This window comes from Zonotrichia albicollis, chromosome Z, assembly GCF_047830755.1.
Source record: "Zonotrichia albicollis isolate bZonAlb1 chromosome Z, bZonAlb1.hap1, whole genome shotgun sequence".
Lineage (NCBI taxonomy): Eukaryota > Metazoa > Chordata > Aves > Passeriformes > Passerellidae > Zonotrichia > Zonotrichia albicollis.
The window spans coordinates 49,518,498-49,539,112 of record NC_133860.1 but is presented as its reverse complement, the minus strand read 5'-3'; the positions used below and the strand labels follow the sequence as shown (position 1 = coordinate 49,539,112).

Below are 20,615 nucleotides of genomic sequence, written 5' to 3'. Positions count from 1 at the left end.
TTTAGAGCAGCACATTCAAAAACACAGGTGCTATGATGATGGGCAATTCTGGAAATCCCTAAGATAGGTAGGCTCCTAAAACACAACATGTATGTTTCACAAGGCATTCTTTTGGTTTTGTTTTGTAGCCTAACAGCAGTGGTCAAGTAGTAGGGAAAGTGCCTGGCCATTTTACTCCAGTTTTGGCACCCTCTCCCCATCACAGTGCGGTGCGACCTGTGACCCTGACCATGACAGATACTAAACCCATCACTACATCCACTGAAGGTGAGGCATCTTCACCTACAGCAACCAGTAAGTATTTCTTTAGGAAACAAAAAATGTCCATCAAAGATTTGAAATTATTTTAAATTGAGGCCAGAAAAAGGCGCCTTTTCCTACTATTTGACCAAGTGGGTGCTCCTCATTTTACATGGAGAGCAAACCCGGTCTGACTGCAAAGCTTTTCCTCCCAAAATTTCAACCAATAGATCATGTTACATGAACCAAAGTTTATGATGTGACAAGCAAAATGAAATGGAAAAGCCTGCATATTTGACCACTATTCAAGAAAAAGAAAATGTGTTTTTTCATCTGAGGTGGACATTGTTAAGACATTGAGAAGCGCACCCAGACAGTAAGGTTTTACAATGACCCACAAATGGAATTCCAGACAAGGACTGGAAAATTTGCTCCTCAATGAACTTTCCTACAGAAATCAAACCTTGTTACAACACATACTGAATCTGAGCTATGATAATTGCATGTTAATATAGGTTGTGTCATTTTTAGCAAAAACAACTGTTGTGGCAAAAGAAAATTTTCATTCTTTGTCATTTCTACAAGAGATGGTAGATCCACTGTATGTGCTTGTTGCTTTTTTAAAAATAGAAAGTAACAAACTCTAACTTCAATGTTTTAATCTCTTTACTACATACAGGATCATGTTATTTATCCTATTATCTTCAATGGAATTGCAGTTCTAGAAATACAGGCAAATATCTAGACTGATTTCTTCCCTTCCTTGTATTCATAATATGTGGTGCTGAATGCTGCTTTTTAACTGTGTTCTGAATTTCTGTTGTTCTTGAACTTTTATTTGGATTTGAGATGGCCGTGTTACCAGCATTTAACAGAGTAGTGAAGATTTTTAGGAGACACTTCCAGATTCTTGGAAAAAAATCTTAACAGTCTTTAAAGTATCAGTCTCTTTAGGATTTGTAACATTTAAATTACTTGTTCTAGACCGATTTAATATTTGAACTTCAAATACCGTTCCTAACTATTGGTCTGCCATTAATAGAGACTGTGAACTATCCTTTTCAGGTGTTATACCACTTTAAAACTTTTCATTAGCATCTGAGGAAGATGAGACTCAAAAGCATAAGATGTAAAAGAGAAAACTGTTTTAAGCATTTATCATAAAAGGATAGTAGTAACTTTTGGAGAAACTACTGCTGAAGTAAAAAAAAAAATTAAAAAAAAAAAATATATATATACACACATATATATATGGAAGCATTTTATCTGTCCTTTCAGTATATTCGTTTTGTTAAGAGGTCTTAAGTATAATAGTTTTGCTAGGAGTATGTCTGTAGCTTTACTGGTGATTTGTGGTACAGTTTTTTGATCTTTTAAGAAGAGTTAGCTGTAGCAGCAAAGAAAAGCTATTGCTCAAACATTTGCACCAGAACAGAAAACTGAGGAAATTAAATTCTTGTACAGTTACAAGTATTTGTGGTTTCATTCTACTTTAACATGATTGTGCTTGGCCTGCATATCTTCTTAGATGAGGACACGGTTTCTGATAAAAATGGCAAAAAGAGCACAGTAAATGCCAGATCTGTTTTGGGATGTTTTCTGGTTATACGACCTTAATCATCATAGGAAAGTATACCTAATCTGTACATTGTCCTACTACCAAGTGAACTATTTAGATCATATTTTCCAATTAAATCATCACGCAGTTTCTTGTGCAACTCATGGGAACCTGAGCAGCTGATTGCTGCTGAACCTTTAGAACACCTTGGTTTAGATACATAAATGCTTCCTCCATGCTTCCATATTAGTTTACAAGTAAATTCTTGCCACTACAGTACATAAATAACAATAGAAAAAATCCCTATGTGCAAATTTTATTTGAATGTGGCTGTACTGCCTACAAGATTGGTATAGCATCTTACCTGCTCAGGTGTGTTATGATTCTCAGAAAACTATCTCCTTGATATAGGCTTTTGACACTGGGTTGATAACTGTAAGAGCATAAAAAAAAGAATAAATGTAGCTTGTTGATGAAGAAAATAACAATAAAATGAGGGATCGTGTCCTTCTGGTGTATAAATTATATATGAATACATATAAACTGTATAATCAGTCAAACTGCATTATCAGTCATAATAGGTCCACCACACAGATTACTGATGTTAACCTAATGGGAAAATCAACACTTAGCTTGATTTATAGCATAGTTTTACTTTTATTTGCAGTAATTGACTGATTGATTGGTCCAAAATACATATAGTTATATATTTATATAACTTGGACAAAAACTTATCATTATTATGCAGTGTGATGGAAATAAATTGACACATGATTTGCACTGCTTTTCATTCTGAAGTGATGTAGCAGAATTTTTATTAATGAGAAAGAACATCAGGCTTTACAAATAATATTTGTGGAACCCTGTGGCCTCTATCATAATTTCCTTCTAATAATTGGTTAATTCTTATTATAGTTTTTCAGTAAAGCCTATTTACTGTATATAGAATTTTTAATTTCTTAAAAAATGAATACATTTTCTTGGTTTTTTTTCCATGTGAACTTAATATTAGCAGGCCAGTTTAGTAAGTACTCTCATCTAGCTTCTCACTGGCATGCTTGTATATGTCTGTCCAGTTTTAGTAGTTTTGCTACTAAGTCATTGCTAATTGTCCAGCAAATTTCCAGGCTATGATGCTACAGATGTTCTACTTTTACAGTTGTTTGGTACTTTCTTGGTAAAAACAGGGCCTTTACAGAAATAAAAATAACTTGATCATGAATATTTTCTGTCAGCATTGTAATTTTAGTGGTTTCACCATTGCTTTAGATTGGTATAATGGAAATTGAAAGTGTGATTAGTTCAAATAAATAAATTAGGAAATAATTTGAAAAATAATTAATCAAACCAACTACTATTGTCAGGAGACATCATTGTGATTTACACATGCAGCTTCCATTGAAGTTTATAGGAATTTACACATGCCTTTCCAAATTTGGTCTAATATTTCTTTTGCTTACTCTTAAAGAAAAGTCAAAGACACTTCCTATATATTGCAAAATCATAACTCTGGATCTCTCATATTTGTACTGTACCTGCACAAGGTAATAGATATGATAGGTTGGTATTTTTATCAATATGTTTTGTTCTTCCTTAATCAGCCTACACAGCCTCAGGCACATCCCAAGCCAATCGATATGTGGGACTAAGCCCAAGAGACCCATCCTTCCTACACCAGCAACAGGTGGGCAAGTTTCACATAGGTGTAATGATGTAGAGAAGCTTTTGTGGTGTTACCTTCCTACATGCTGCCACGGTATCTTGGATTAGACTGAAATCTTGAGGTTTTCAGTATTTGTCACGTGAAGATGATGTTTATTCAAAACAAATGGAATGCTTTAAGAAATATCACTTCAGCCTATTCTTTCTTTCTTAGATTGGTCCCATCTTAAGGAACTCCTGATATGTTTCTTTCAATTTTTTTTTTTTCAGGAGTTCATGCATATAATCTTTTATAGGATTTTAAGAAGTAGAATGAGGTGTTTAAGAAACAAATACTAATTTCAAAATCAGTTTATAAAAATATGCAAAACTTTCAAAGCAAAAAATACAGTTTATTATTTTTAAGTTTTGTTTCCATTTCCTCCAGATGTTTAACACATTTCTTCATTTTACTTTTAGAAGATCAGTTGTAAAACTGAATTCTCAAGGCAGCACATCATCATTTCTAGCATAATAGGTTTAAATTGGTCTGCTGATTCCAAATGCGACAAAACCACATTTTTATTCTAGTTTCTTACATCATTTATATTTCAAGTAGCATTTTAAATTTCACATCTCATTAATGCTGCAAATTTAATGCAAATGAAGTGTTTACCCAAACTGTGAAAATATAGAGCTGAGATTAATGACGGCATACAAATAAATTAGCTGCGGTCAGTAGCAAGGCCATGCACATACAGAAATGGTGCATTTCAGAAATAAATTCAGAACCTTTAGTATTTTAATGTACTTTATGATGTGTGTTTGTGTTCCTCTTAGATGTTAACAGCATAGGACTTTGAAGTTCACAGCAATAGAAATGTTGCAAGGAGAAAAGCTGAATGTGGCAATAAGAAAGAGGGTGGTATTAAATAGGCTTGGTATTTGTCATATGGTATTTTTTTCTCAGACTTGTGTTACTGTCAGCAGTTTATATGCATTTCTGTTTCATTTTTCAGTAAAACCTACCTGTTCTACATTGTTAAGATATAGCTGGCCCTTCCTTCAGCTGAAACTCCCTATCCATACCCACTCACAGGGCAAGGAGGTAGTATATCCATTTTACAGGTCACCACATGCAGAGTTTAGAGAAAATCATAAAGATGATAATTTATTCAAAATAGTTGATGCATTGCCAACTATTTTTTTAACCAGTAAGACTTAAATTCAAACATCTATGCACTTTATTATGAAAATATGTAGTGACTGTTAGTGGCTCTTCCAGCCATTAATTTCTCAATAACTTTTCTGCCATATGGTTTTGTTGGATTTTTTTAAACCTCTCAAATATTTTTTATTATGAAATATGTTGTAATTACTAAAATGTTTTTTTTCAAGATACACAACATATGATTATTGTTTTTTAAAGCACACACAACACCTCTCTTTTATGCAGAGTGAATGTAATTTGTAGAGTTCTTGTGAAGTTTTATACAGCGTTCTTTGAAATATCTCTGACATCCTTTTAATTAAGGGATGCGCAATATGTTTTTTCCCCTTTGTAATTTTGGACACAATTCTTTCTGCAGACTGCTCCTGCTCAGGCCTACTCCACTTTCCAAGCTCATTGAAAGACTTCTTAATGTCTTGTCACATGCCAGAAAGTAGTAGAAGCATATTTATCCTGGCTGAACTTGACATATATATTGCTGATGTTTGGCATCTTCTATTTATTTTTGTCTTTGTGTAGATCAAAATAGATTTAAAAATTTCAGCAGTGTCCTTGGAACATCAAAGTGAGGGGAATCTCAAAGGTCTTTGGTATTGACATGCGTTGTGTCTGATACTCCCTTCCATGGAAAAACATGGCCAAATGGCTTAAAGGGAAGGGGAAACTAAGCTAAATCTAATATGCACTTCATAAGCAGAAAAATTATTTAATGCTACTGTGTTAAACCAATGTTCCCCTTTTTAAAGTGCATTGATTCATGGTCTCATTATATTAATCCAAGAGCATCAATTGGTGACCAATGAGCCGTGTAATATATTTAAAAATATCAGTGTTTTATTGTCTTTGCTCTTAACTCACTATTCTCTTCTAACATATGCAATGGACATATCTGTGTTTGCCTGAGTGTGTTTGTGTGTATGAATGCCTACAGGTGTGTAGAAAGTTAAGGACTAGTATGCCCAGCTGAAACTATCCGAAAGAACAGAATACTTAAAGTTTTTCAGATGGATAAATATGGACATATAAGTATGTATAGGTATGTTTCTAATGAATTAGTTACCTTCACTAGTTACCTTCATTAGTTACCTTTGTTAGTTACCTTCATCTCCAATTCTAGAGATGACAGACCACACACACACGTGTGTGTGTAGAAAGTAACGTAGAGCATTGAGATTGTCTAAAGAACTTCAATAAAGCCAAGGTTATCCTTTGGTAAGGCAGAAATGGGATTGATTTACTATGTCCTTTCATTACTTTACAACAATGCAAAAGAGACCAGTCTTCTTGTGGCAGATTTTAAATGCATTTGCTTTAAAGCAACCCATGATGAATGAAAAGAAAAATCAAGGGGTATGTGAAATAAGGTGATTAATCATTTTGTATTAGTGGAGAGAAATTTTCAATTAGAAAGCCATTGGTTTTAGTTCCAGAGAAATCTTTTAAACATTCCTCCCTGTAATGCACAGTGACCCCTCAAGAATAAATATTGTCACTAGTACCTTTTTCACTTCATTGGAGGAGTCTTTATGAAGATTTATTTTCTCTGGTTATGAGGAATAATAGCAAGTACCCATGAGTGGGTTTTTTTTGTTGTTAAGAAGAGCCATTATGTAGCCCATTTAAGTTACAGTAACCACAATAAATTAAAAAGTTACACAGGTATTTTGCAACGCACACTCACATGGATTCCTGACAAAGTGATAGCTTCCTAGAAATTCCAGTAAACCATGAACAGCAAAGCATACCCTAAATACTCACATTTAGATGGGAAACACTGAAAAAACTTTGAAAGACAATACATACTAGGCCAAGTGAGAGACTTTTTGGCTTTTACTGATCTGGATACTGTGAAATTGTGATGTTATATGCATTACTTAGCCTGTAACATTGATATTTAGAAAGACTAGATTCTAATGGGGAATGATAACTATGCAGTCCACTTTCTGATACACTAGCTTGTGGATCTCCCCATTACTTGCCTTGAAGTGCCAGCTATTTCTATGCTGTGGCATAAATAGTTACAAAAAATAACATCAGAAAATCCTATATATCTTGGCACTTTCTTGTAAAAAATTCATATCATACTTCCTCTGTCTATTAGAAATTATTGATGACCACTTGTTTTTTCTTTTTTTGATTCAGCATCAGCTTCTGAGAGTTGTTAAATGTTGATAACATAGCTGCAGGAAGAACACCGTGGGAGAAGGCAAGGGACATTATGAGATAGTACCTGAATGAGAGAATTTTACTTAATTTTATTGTTGGTCATTGGTGGAAGTATTTTCTGAAGCCAAATCTAATGTTCATTGTTCTTTATCTCTGCTGAGAAACATCCTAGCTAAATTAAATAAAAGAAAAGTGAGGTGGGATAATCTTTGCTATTATATTGGTGCACCTTCATCCTCCTCCTCCCTATTAATTTGCATTTATTGAAGATTTCTAAGCCTAGACTAGAGGAAAAAAACAACAAACAAACAAACTGAGGAAAGTCAGTCAAATTCTGCCCTCTATAAGTGGACACAATTCCTTGCCAGATTCTAGTTGTGCCTGCATTACTTTGGCTAAATAACTTTAATGACCAGATCATTAGTGCAGTAACAAAGTCCTAATGATCAGGATCCTCACAGTTATGTGATGACATTTCTTTAGCCTGCTTGTGTCATGGTTCTCCAACTCCATGGATTTATTATGGTATTGAAATGACAAACACTTAGAGTCAGGTCATTGCCATTGTTTCTGGCAATAATGCTAGAAAGTTGCCAGAAATACTAGTCATATACTTTGCCTGTGTAAATAGTTTAAAAAGATAGATGGATGAATGGATGGATGGATGGATGGATGGATGGATGGACATTTGTATTTATTGCACGTCCAGATGAATGATACCACAAAAAATAAGGTTTCTGTTGGAATGAATGAAATAACTGCAAGGTTTTTGTTCTTGACCATTTAATTTTAGTGCACCTCTGGCCTTGTATGGATGATTCTATTTTTAATTAGAAAACATAAATAAATGGAATAGCTATTAAAGTTGTTAACAGTACTCTCTAAAACTTTCACTGTGTTAACTAATACTGTCCCAGTTGCTGAGGAGTTAATGAACTCTTCCAATTTTTGCACTGATAAACTCAGTATCATGGTTTTCACTAAAGTTTGCACTTTCTGGGTATGATGGTATGTTGCATTCATGATTTTCACACAGATTTTAAAATTATGAGTGAGACCTTTTCAATATATATAGTAGTAAGGTCTCCAAAATGATGAGAAAACTGTAGATAGCTTTTTATTTCCTACAAATGCCTTCCCTGTCTCTTCAGTAGAAATTTCTTCTTACCAGATGCATCCTTTAGTTACTGAGCTGCACAGTTCAAAATGTAGTTCCTTTCATACTATTAATCATGGAAATTGTGAACCTAAATGTCCACTGAACACAGAGTATTTGTTTACAAAATGTTTTGAGTGGATGTTACTCTTGCATTCAGCAGCAGGCTGAAAGAAGAACACAGGTGGACTCCTAAAGAGAACTTGTCAGTAAAGTCAGGAAACAGGTTATCAACACTTAGCCTGTTCTTATTGTGTCCCTTATCATAATTGACAGTTTGACGTAAAACTGGGTCACATGATTGCCAGGGAGGTATGTAAATGGCTAAGAGGTCACCTTTCACATAAGCTTGCTGGAAAGGAAACACATTTAAAGGAAGTTTCAGTCAGAACAATGACAATATGCAAATGTTAAGTTTTATGGGCTATTCTCAACTAACAGAAGCTATAGCAGTCTCCTATTACACTTTCCAAAATACAATTCTTCTTTTACTAGCTATCACAGAAACTTGAAATGGATGTTAGTCTTAGCCATTCTTTACATACAAGGCTACAAAATCTGCTTAAATACTAACCCCTAAAAGTCATTCATACTGTGATTACAGATTGAGCTGTTGGGCTGTGGGGTTTTAATGTATGTGTGATTTGCATAATTAAAACCCCACAGGATGGTTGTGCTTGCAAGGTGCTGTTTAAACTGTGAAGACAGCTATAGTAAAATCTAGCACTTGGGTAGAACTTCACATCAGTATGTCTCACAGCTCTGGAAAGTGCAAAACAAGATCAATTTCCTGACATTCTACAGAAGAGAAGCACTCAGTCTACTTCTTTGCTTGTCTCCAGGCCTGTGTCCACTTCCAAGCTTGTGTTCCCTTCCTGTAAATGAGGGAGTTGCACTGCCTCCCAGGAGAGATGCATGCAGTGCTTTGTGCTCTCGGCTGCTTCATGAGTGCAGCAGTGGGGCTGTATCACAGGCATAAGGGCAGAGCCTAGGATCCAGGACTAGGAAAATGCCTGAGCTACCTGTGAGGACTCCTCATTTTCTGCAAGGCTGGGCATCCATTTCCACTTCATAATATAGACTCATCCTCTTTCTCTTGTAGTTAAATAAGAGATCAATAAGAAAATCACTGATAATGTTTTGAGTGTGGAAGATGTTATGGTAGTGAGGTTTTTGTGGCTTGCTTTGCTAAAAATCCACAGAACTGTGGACTAAAGGTCAAGTCTCTTCAGCAGCCTTCTAGGGAAGACTTTTCACCATGTCATATGTTAAGTCAGGTCATTTATTTTTCATTCATAACATACATTTGAGAAAATTAGTAATGTTTTCAGCAGCTATTAAATATGTCCCTGGGATCATTTCTTATGACTCTCTACTGGGAAATGTAAGTTTTCTCAAGTAGTTTCCTGCCTCTCCTCTTCACATATCTTGCAGAGAAATACTTTTAGGGTGGCTTATAGCGGGTAAGAATGACTGTGCCTTCTCCACTCCAGCTAACACTGTGGCATGATTTTAGAGGTACCTAAGTTACTCTGAGGAGAATAAGTAGACAGAAAGCTTTCAGTATTACTCCAGATTATACATAGCATTTGAAATACTGTAGTGAAGTGCCTTATGTCCTTCCAAAGCTTGGTATTCATGTCATGTCTATGCACCCAAGCTTTCCCTTCTGGGCTATGTGGACATCCTCCCAGGGCAGCCTCCCACTGCTGCTGTGATCAGACTTCTTCCATCAAAAGGAGTCCAGACTTACAGAGTTCTATTAAATTCTACAGTATTGTTACCTAGAAACCACTCAACATATGCAAAGGATGCAGATGCAGACTTTGGAAGTGGTATTTCTAAACCTTAGACCTGCAGACATCTTTCAATAGCAGTGACTTGGGAGAGGAAGTTTTACGTGAGGGAGAGTTTAAAAAAATAAAAATTCCAGGCAGGTTAATTTTTAAAGGCAATGGGGCATCTATGCGAGCCAAATGAGGAATGTGGAGCAGCAGTTTTTTACATTGGAAGGTGTATTTCAGTACAGCTAATACAGCCCTGGGCTTGTCCACAGAGCCAGCTGTCATGCAAACCTGCACCTCTCCACGGTGTTGTCAGTACTGCAAGCATGGTGCAGTGAACAGCACTACAGTACTAACTGGGAGTCTCATGGGGCATGAACCTTCTTATAAATGTGCATGTACATGCCTACAGATTAGGTATGAAATGCACATGTTGCATTATTTTCTTTGCAGTGTTTGGCTGTATGTGAATTGAGGTACATGTGACTGTAAATAATAAGCAGCATGCCATTACTAATATTTATGAAATATGTTTCAAAAACTTTGTGGTGCTTTCTTAATGATAAATTTAACACATAAACTGTATGTGTGGAAGGTTTTCACACAGACTGTGGGAAGAATACAGTGATATAGTGCAGAAGCTAATTTACTAAAATGCAATATATCAGTCTCTTGCTCTTTTCCCCAAATGGCAAATGCAATTAAGTTCTATATAACAAGCTAAGTGCTTGCCAGATTTTTTGAGTTATAACTAAGTGAATATAATAATTTGGTAGTGTTAAGTTGTGATTTTAGTATATTTTTAATGGTTCTAATTAGCCACAGGTTGTTTATGAATAGATTTTATATTTTGTGAAGAAGTAAAAAAGGGGGGTGGGTGGGAGGGTTAAACCTTTTAGTCTTTTGTTTCAGCTGCAAGTGAGTTTTTATAGCTAAGTTAAGAAGCTCTAAAATATGCATTTGTAGTGAAGATGATGACATCCTTAAGGAGAATAGCAGAAATATGTCTACTGTACATTGAATAACTAGGCTGACACATTTTATTATGTTTTCATTATTAAAATCAAGTTCAGAATCCTGTTTTGTATAGTGACTAAATCAAATGTTTACTTACCCATTTCTTTAAACATGTTTAATATATTATTCACAGTTACCTCTAGCAAACTTTTAAACTGCATGTTTCCTTTTCTGGTTAATTTCATGTGGTTTAGTCATGCTTTTAATGGCCTTTAGAAGGTCCCTTGGAGTCCTTTAGATAACAAACAAGAAACAATCCCTATGAAAACATCAAAGACTAACATTTCCATTTCTCAGACCTTAACAGCAGGAAGTTTATTAGTCTAACAGCCAGACAGGGTCAGGTTTGCAATATTGTCTTGTCCTCAGCATTTGTATTTTTCAGGAAAAGACTGCAATAAATTGTGCTCCTGTGAAAACAGTTTATTGTAGTTTGTTTGCTGTAGCCTGTGCTATCTCAAGAATGTGAACATGGACAGAGAAAACTAAAATGCATTGAATGAAATTAAACTCGGCAACATTATCTTCAGAGTGTCTAATCATATATAATAGTACAGCAATTTATATAAACATGACTATACAGAGAATAAAACATATATTTTCTTCAGAAACCAGATAAGTTCACTTTCTTAAGCTTAAAAATAAGCAGCATATATTTTCAATAAATCTGCTAACACTATTGGGCAGCTGTTAAATAAACAGAGCTGCTGAGGGTTGCTCGAACAATCTGCGAAGGCAGAACTGATGATATGAGGATCTGGGAAGAATTTGTTTCAGCTAATATTTAGTACATTTGTCTTTATATTAAAATGCAGTAAAGTATTTTAAATTCTACTTTTCTGAGTCTGAACACGATTAGATTATTTTATCACCTCTTGCTAAGTAATACCACTTTCAGTAACACTTGATTAATAAACTTCAGTTACAAAATATCTTTACTCTTCTTAAGTGGCTAGATAACAACATAGAATTGGTGGCAAATTTTTCTATAAATTGCATGTCTTCTATATTTACCAAAAAGCATGCTAGAAGATATTGATTATATTTTACCATACTAAATACACATTATATAGAGCACTGCTTAATAAGACAGCATAATTATTTCCTTTCTTAAAGTATCGCACTATTGATTATTAACATTTCCTTTTATTCCAGCTCAGTTTGTAATGTAATAATGGCTAATTGTTATGTGCTACACACTAGTTACTCTTTTATGCTTTATTAATAGAGGATCATATTAAAGTGGCATTATATTAAACAAGTCTATAGGCATTTATCTCTCAAAATAAGTTATTTTTCTTTGTTTTGTTTTTTAAAGTTACTTATTGGGAAAGTAAGACTTTTGCCATGTACAGTACTAGTTTGCATGTATTCATTTAAGTACTAAAAACTGTAGTATGCTCGATCCATATCTGACTGCTAGGTTTCAATTGACAGCTGAGAATTTGTGACTGGACCATGAATCAAAACGGCAGGCATTTATACCCCAGTGCCAGTGAGGATACATTGGGAATTACTTGGCAAAGGTAACATTTTAATTATTTCCACCCCTACACTGCCTCTAAAAAGTTGCATAGAGCGGCAATATCTGTTTTAGTGGGCCTCCAGAGTATATGTGACAGCATTATGATCAAAATGTGTGTGTAACATTTCTCCTAAACACATTTAGGTTATCTTTCATGCAAGCTGGCTTTAGATGATCCCTTAATGTGACACCTGAAATAACATCATGCTGTCCTATGCAAAGGGTTTGTGAGTTGAAGGAAATACTGATCCTAGGCTTTAAAAATGTCTTTGCTCTCATATTTTTGGGACCTGATTGCTAAGAGAAAGAAAACGTGCTTTTAGAGGTATGGATGAGGGTAATCATAAATGGCTGAGGTGGTGGTTGGTTTTGGGTGAAGAATAACTATATTATTCATAGAGACTTTTCTTACCAATTGGCTGGTGTAGTTTTAGGTCACTAACATATACCTGAAGGTAAGATATAAACCATCTTATTTTTCAACTAGATAACTGAAAAGTTAGGAACTATTTACAAAAGACGTTTCTTTTTCTATGAGCCCACCCTGTCCTCCTGCCAACAATTAAACCAAACAATAAACTTCATTAACCTTTGATATATTATTAATTTATTAGATTTTACATCTCTTAATATATAGTGGACTATGATAACAGCAGAAGGTGTTTATCTAAATAGGCATATAAACTAATCAACATAATTTTGATACATCAATTTTTATCTTTTTCATATACAGGATTATCTGCGGTTGTCCATGTAAGGCTTGTAGGTTGGGAGCCTATCAGATGAAGTCTGATAGAAGCCACTCACTCATTAAATAATTTAAAATATTTTTTAGAAATTTATGTGTACATGAAAATATATGTACTTCTGAATAATTAGTGTTAGTATGTGTGTGAGTGTAATTTATATGTACTATATACAAAATGCCTTCTGATGCATTGCGCTGATGGTGCTATGGATTGCTAGAAGTTTTGGGAGCTTTGAGTACCAACTTGGAAAGGAAATTACTGAATTTAAATACTGGTGATGTTTAAAAATCTGAAATTTATTTTTTTCTGTATTTTTTTTTTTTCAATTTACATGAAACAATGTTTTAAATTTGAAAGAATTGTGGCAGTAAAATAAGACCTTGTCATTTCCTTCCTTTATATTAGAGAGTACAATGAAAAATTAGCTAATGGATTCACCTCATCTCCTCAAGGGCTGTGATTCACATTACAAATCCCCATCACACAGTAATTGCCAGAGTTTTCAATATACTGCCAGGAGTGAATCCAAACTAAGCTTTTATAGCACGGAGGGGGTGATTTATTCTCCCACTACAAAGTGACATTTTTCAGGGCATTGACAGGCATTAGAAAATTACATCACAACAACCTAGCTAGGAGCATCCTCACAAGGTTTTAATCAGTCGTCTCTCGATCCACCCTTAAAGCAATGCCAGTTACACTGATAGAAGCACTGTCCCAGTGTTTGCTGAATTCTGTTTTTCAGTACCATCATACAACACCCTGGGCATAAACTGTGAAAAGAAAGGAAAAGTGGGGGAAAGCATTTCTATGTGCTGATCAAGAAAACTTTGGCAGTGAATGAAAGCCTTCTCCATGATCCATTTGCTGTTACAGAGCCCGCTGCTTTGCAGATCACTCCCAGAACGCTGCCTGCCACTCTGGTCCTGCCAACAAACACAGGCACTGCCAGAAGAGCTTGGGCACAAAACCTGCCGTGGGCATTTTCTTCGAGGCCTAGGCTATGCCACTTGCTCTTGGATTATGTGCAGCCTAGAAGGACAAGGAAGCAAAAAGTTCTGCCTAAGCAGATGGCTTTTAGTTGTTGGGTTTTTAAAGATGACATTCTTCAAATCCCACAGAGATAAGGACCTAAGAAGAGAAACTGTACCTGCACAGGTTAAGGAGCTTCTTAACCTGAGCAGGTATAAAAACAAGAATATATTTCAAAAATAATTGTTATGTGTGGGCAAAGAAATATATCCCAATCCAAACAAGTTGTTGCAACTCCAAATGGTTTGATGAATGTTTGATTATGTGATGTCTTTAGATCTGCAGAGCTCAGTTTGATTGTACTCAATCTCACCTTTTACATCAGGCTTTTGTGGTTAAGTATACTGATTTTCAGAAGGGTTATTGACCTCAGGCAGGTGAAAATGTTGGCAGTCCCTCAGTGTTAGCTGCTCTGTCTCTACAGACACCAGGTAGCAGATATGCTCAGGTTGAAACCTTTGTTGGCAAGCATTGTTGGTGAACCATACCTTGGAAGTTTGGAAAAGGTGAATGACAAAAAACTTTCTGTTATTTCTGTGTGTCTTTATCTTACTAATAATTGCCTATTCCACCTCATGGTAGGTACAATGCATAGATTTCAAATTTCTTTTTTTTTTTTTTGTTTTATTTCCTTAGAAAATTATGTGCCTGTTGGCATCTAAAAATTCAGGTATAAAATCGTAGTGGTCTGTATGCAAAGACTGAACTTTGTAGAAAAGAGAATATGAATAATGCTTAACAAAAAAGGACCAAAAATCCACAAAAATTAGATCACTGATACAGCATTTTCTACAAAACCAGAAGTCTTGCAGTGAAAAGTGATAACAAAAAATAGATTAATATTCTGCATAGCTGAGCTAAACATTCTAGTATCTTTAAAAGAAATACTTATATTAAACATTCAGTGAGCATCCTAAAAAGCCCAAAATAAAATGGAAAAAAACCCTATCCCAGTTATTTGGTGAAGTATTTAGAAGTAGTAATTTTTACTTTTGCTCCTCATACCAAACCATCTACAGCTTTTGTTTGGATTAGTTTGATTTTTTCATTGCTTACTTAGAACATTTAGGGTACATATTCTGTTGTTATATGACTTTTTATATTTATTCATAAATGTATTTTTTTGTGTCTGCTGAAATTTGAACACCATTTAAACACATGTGTAGAAATAAACTCTCCAATACGTTTATGATCATTTAGGTAATTTTTTTGGTGTACATAGGAAGAAGATATTCAAAACCATTAAAAAACCCCAAATCCTTATTTTTTTGATAATGTCAGTTCTGTTTTCCTAGAGACAGAAGGCGAGGAAAAGCTGTGAAAATCTGTAAGGCTCATTTAGAAAAATACAGTCTCAGTCACTACGTGAGGGCAAGAGTGTATGCAAAAAGTACATTTAAGAAAAAAGTGAGTGACAAAAAGTGGGTGTGTGTGTGAGGGTGATAGCATGAGTTTGATCCTAAATCTAAGCCACTCATTACACCACTGATGGTATTTCCAGTATAAATACTCATAAAAGCTGGCATGACGGGTCACTCCTAGACCATGTGGAATTTTTGCATGTCTTCCACAGACTGTTAGCAACTTTGCATAGCCAAAGTGTACGCTTCAATTCAGCTATCAACAAATGTATTTTTATTTATAGTAATTATTTTAACAATCATTCTGCATTAACTGTTTAACATTACGTTTACCCTATCCAGACAAATGGACTAGGCTAGAATTTCATGCTTTCATTCTGTTATCTTCACACATCAGCATAGTACAACAGCTGGCTCATTCCTGGAGATGCTGAGGGGAGCACTGTTCTCAGAGTGCTGAATTTCTTTCTCAGCTGTAGCTGTGGGGTTTCAGCATTCCAAGCATCATTCCTCCCCCTCACACTCTCCACTCTCCCTGCACCACTGTGTATTTATGCTAATGGTGCTGATAAGGCAATCGAATGGGGTAATCTGATTTATCAGAGATAGAAGTCGAAGGGAAATTGAGAATGGGTGCATATTGCTTTTGCTTTACAATATCTTGTACACGATTGATATTGAGAAAGCATATAGCTAAAATTCCGCAGCCAGCAGCATGTCTGTGGAAACCATTTGGGCAAACACAGACACCTGTTAGAGCAGTAGTTCATACACTGTGACCTGTGTCCCTCCCTCATTCCTCTGCCCAGCAAAGTGGTTTGGAATAAAAGTAGCATTTTGTTACAATTCAAGACCAAAAAGGCTGAAGTTTTTTGAGTGCAAAAATATTCACAGAGAGAAAATCAAATTATTTCTTACCTTTATAAATTTAAATTACTAATTCTAATAGTTTTGCACAACTCTGTAATGAGTAATAATGTACAAAACATTGTTTTCTCCCCATCCAGGCAAGCATCTTCCTAAGAAACACTTCCTAAGAACACTTCCTAAGAAATTAGTTGTATTCAAGCCAGACTTGCATGCTGCCATCCCACAGGAAATGGGTCAGCAATCCATTAAGATGCCATTAGATAATCTAATTTGGAACTTAATCTCTAAATTAACCATGCTCCATACTTGAGGCATACTTGAGAGAAAGAAAAAAAGTTTATGTTTGAATCGATAGGGGAGCCGAAGCGTGAAGAAGGCTGTTTGTTTTTTCTGTAGCTGTTGTCACGTCTCAAGCCGTCTGGTAACCAGGAGAAACCAGACATGATGTAATTCCAGATTGAACTTGAACTTCAGGGACTTAGAATGGGGGAACAATGGACCATAGGAATCAATAATGTCCATTTTCCACATGACTATGTTTGGAGCTTTAAGTTAAACTTTATGGGAGAAGCAACAAGAACTGCAGTGTGACCAAAATGAATGAGTTGATCTAGAAGGAAGATGCTAAAATAAAGAAAACAACTTCAGTAATAATTTCTGAGCAGCACTGCAGATTCCAGCAGAATTAGAAAAGTTCTTGCTCTGCAGTGTACTGGTTGCCTGTTCTGAGATCTCTTTGTTCACTTAGGTGGGACAAACTTAATCTTATATTTCCTGTCAGATGATTTTTGGCAGCTGCTAGGGAAGGAGGAGCATATTACTGAGAATTCCCAAGTATAAACTTTATATTTAACCCCTTGGTTACTCTAGCTTTCTACTTCCTTATCATGTTACCTCCAATTGTTTCTTTTGAATCAGCAGAACTGATTTGTTTGGGGTTTATTTTGTTTGTTTTTTGATACAGTTAGGATCATCTGCATTATTATTTAGTCGTGCTAATTTGATAAACTTGTAGTTAATTTTTTTTTTAATGCTAAGGTAAAAATTCTAATGGTTTGAAATGAAAATAGTGATATTTAGGAAAAGAAAAATATAGTGCAGGTGTGTAAAGTTGAGAGTTAGTTTTTCATGGGCACCCCAGTGGACTCTGGTAACCAAGCACAAGCTCTCCATGGTTTGTCTTGGCTTGGTCAGAGCCTCCTCTGTGCAAGCGCATGTTTGAAATCTGCTGTTAGTCTTGTTCCTGCACCAGATTCTCGTACATGAATGGTCCAAAGCACAGTGTGAAAACGCACGATTTCTCTGGGCACTCCCTCTGTTGTGGGTATCCTTTGTAAGTAATGGGTTCTGTAGCCTCTTCCTGATCTTTGTGTACCTTTTTGTGTTTCACTGCCACAAAAAGACGTTTGCAGGGAATAGAATAAATAGTATTCTTATAGATTTTCCTTTTCCCTCCGGTGGGCATAAATCTTTAACTCCTCTTTCTGCTAGATGAGTGATATGTGCCTACTAAATTGCAAAAGTCATCCTAAACTAACCTGAGACACTTCATACATCTCTTGAAACAAGTACTCAGCTTGGAGATGAAATTTGGAAGCTGTTTACGTATGGATGCCAGTTCAGAATGGTAACAGAAGTACTCCATTAAATGGATATTGGAAGGGTGGTTATTCTTTTGGCAGAAATGCAGAAGTGGAAATTTAACCAGGACGCTAAGATTAGCAAAATTGCATTTCCAAAATTCTTATGATCCAAGTAATTTTAAATTTAAAAACTCCCTGTATTTGTGTGAGCAAGCACTTACTAGAGAGAAGTTCCTTGCTTGGTGGTTTACTACTGTCACTTCACTCAACATTGATTGGAAGGTATTTCTACCTTTTCTGTCCAAAGCTTGACTTTGCAGGCTCTCCTCTACCTTCTGTAAGCTAGAAAGTTCATGTATATGATAGTAAAGATGCAAGAAGGAAATACTGCATTAGATGTACTTTCTGAATGGTAAAATACTCTTACAGATTTCTGAAACTGTAAAAGAAAGAAGGTAGGAATTGGTGGAAAATAAGAATATGAAAGACCTCTACATTTATTCAGGTCAGATTAGATTTTTTTTTTATTGCATTTAGTTAATTGTTTAACATTATTATGGTCTTTATAATAACCTCCAAAGTGGCCTATATAACCTCCAAAGTGGACTGTATATACATATAATATAAGCACTACTTGTGGTCCATTCCAGTAATATTTTAATCAGAGGTTCTTGAAACAGCAATTATTATCTTTAAGAGGAAATCATGGCAGAAATCTTGATTGAATTAACATCTGGAAACTGTAATGGAAAGTGTAATGGAGAATGTTAACCCTGTAGTATGCTTGCAGAATTTTCCTTTGCTGTTTTATTGCATTTGAACAGATAAATACATTATACTTCCTGTAGATAGAGAGGGAACTATTGACTGTATAATGTATTTGATAGTCTAGCTATGGTGAAGAGAAAACTGCTAGCAGTAGTGAAATCACTTAAAAGTGTGATGCTTCAGGAAGGTGGTCCTGCAACAAAGATGAATCCGAATCTCATAACAGACTCTTATGGTGCTTCTCATGTAATTTTCTTCAAAACTTAGCCTTGAGCAGTTTTTTAGGTCTCAGTTCATGTTTCAGTGGAAAGGCATTTATATTATAACTTCTGTCAGCAAATGGATAACAGATTTCCTCAGGAGTAGTAAGCTGGAGTGTGGGGTAGACCTGCTTTATTCCACTCATACAAAGATTTCTTATCTGAGGAAGCAGCCATGTGGGCATCCTGTTAACTTCTACAAGTGCAACCACCTTGTCTCTGTTCTGGGCAATGGAAGGAATTTTGGCTTCCCTGGCTGAGGCACTTAGTGGACAAAGGCAGAGCGTTGCCTCTTGGTTTTGTGAAACCAAGTGCTGAATTTTAACTCACAGCAGCTGCTGGATGGTATGGTGAAGGGAAAGGTGTTCCTCCATCTCCTGCTCATGTGGGCACTCAGACAGAGGTTGCTTTGCAGCCTGAAGTATCTGTCACTCCTGCTAGGAAACCAGTGGGTGGTTTCCATGGCAGAAGGTGAGCTCTGCAATACTCAGTGAGGTCCTTCCTGAGTAGGCTGGAGAAGGCTAACAGGGGACCTTGCTCTTCTGGGCAGTTAGCCTTGCTTTTCTTCATACTGGGGAAGTGCTGGGGAGCTACAAAGCAGAATGTGGCTCATGGGACAGATGAAAGTCCAACTAAATTTACCATAAATGAAAAGGGGGACATGGGAATATTGAATAGACAGCCATATGCATGTAGCTTAGCAGAGCCTGTGTTGTGTGTTTGGTTATTCACAGTTGTGTCACAGCGGTTCTTGGAGCTCTGTGCTGTCATTAGGGCTGTTTTCCTCAATAGCTTTCATTCAATTTTCTTCCTTTGTCTGCAGTAAGCCCCTCATGGTGGTACCTGGACTGGGGTGGCCCAAGATAGTTATATCCACCTGCAGTATGATAATGTTATTTTCTAAACTACAATCAGAACTCATCAAGCCTCGAGAAGAATGTCTTAGGAAATGCCAGCAAACAGAGGGAATGGGCCAGTGCAGCCAGACTCAGCCCAGTATGTGTGCTTGGACCAGGACTTCAAGCACCTCCAGAGGTGGGGAAGAGGTGGCTGTTCCAGCCCTGCAGGCAGGCAGTGTGTGGCTGTCTTGGTCCCCCAGGTGCTCTGCTGCCTGCACAGCAACTCTGGCAGAAGGCTTGGCTTTGAGACAAGGGGCTTTGAAACTCCTGTGGGATATGCACAGTGTTAACATGGGTGATGTATTACTCCCTAAGGATTCATAAGTAGTACTGACAAATTTCTTGCAGTCTGCATTTTTGTCATGGTCACAATACGAGGTGGGAGGCTTGAAAGGTTTAAATAAACACCTATATTAAACTGTTAGGTCATATGGCAACAACGGTCATATTAGGAACTCGCTACAACTTATTTTTATTGAGCAGTTTCCATAAAAATCAAGGTCTCTGTCTGGTATTTGAAGTATCTGATAAAAATTTCACTGCAAATAATAATTTGCTTTTAGTCAGCACAGACTTGTTTCCTTCACCCACTGTAGTCTCTAGAGGGCTGGCAACTTTAAAATAAAGCAAAAAGTCAAAACTGTATTTATCCAATAATTGAAATGAACTATAAATCTTCAGAAAGATAACCTGGAGCCTGTGTGTTTAGCCTTTGCCATAGAAATTTTTTAAATAGAGTGTTGACCTCAAGCAAAATTTATATTCTTTGAGTTAG

General features: G+C 36.0%; 1 protein-coding gene across 12 annotated transcripts in view; it reads left to right on the top strand.

Moving 5' to 3' along the window:
- Positions 1-20,615, top strand: part of NFIB (nuclear factor I B) — a 175,738-nt gene that overhangs the window by 146,155 nt on the left and 8,968 nt on the right. For 5 of the 12 annotated variants that reach the window (XM_074533004.1, XM_005488143.3, XM_074533006.1 and 2 more), the window contains 3 exons: positions 129-294; positions 3,400-3,482; positions 12,231-12,319. The exons of 1 other annotated variant lie outside the window; for it this stretch is intronic. In XM_074533004.1, coding sequence (XP_074389105.1) covers positions 129-294; positions 3,400-3,482; positions 12,231-12,319 — 338 coding nt within the window. The remainder of the gene's footprint in view (positions 1-128; positions 295-3,399; positions 3,483-12,230; positions 12,320-20,615) is intronic. 6 more of the 12 variants (XM_074533005.1, XM_005488144.3, XM_074533009.1 and 3 more) reach the window with 4 other exon arrangements.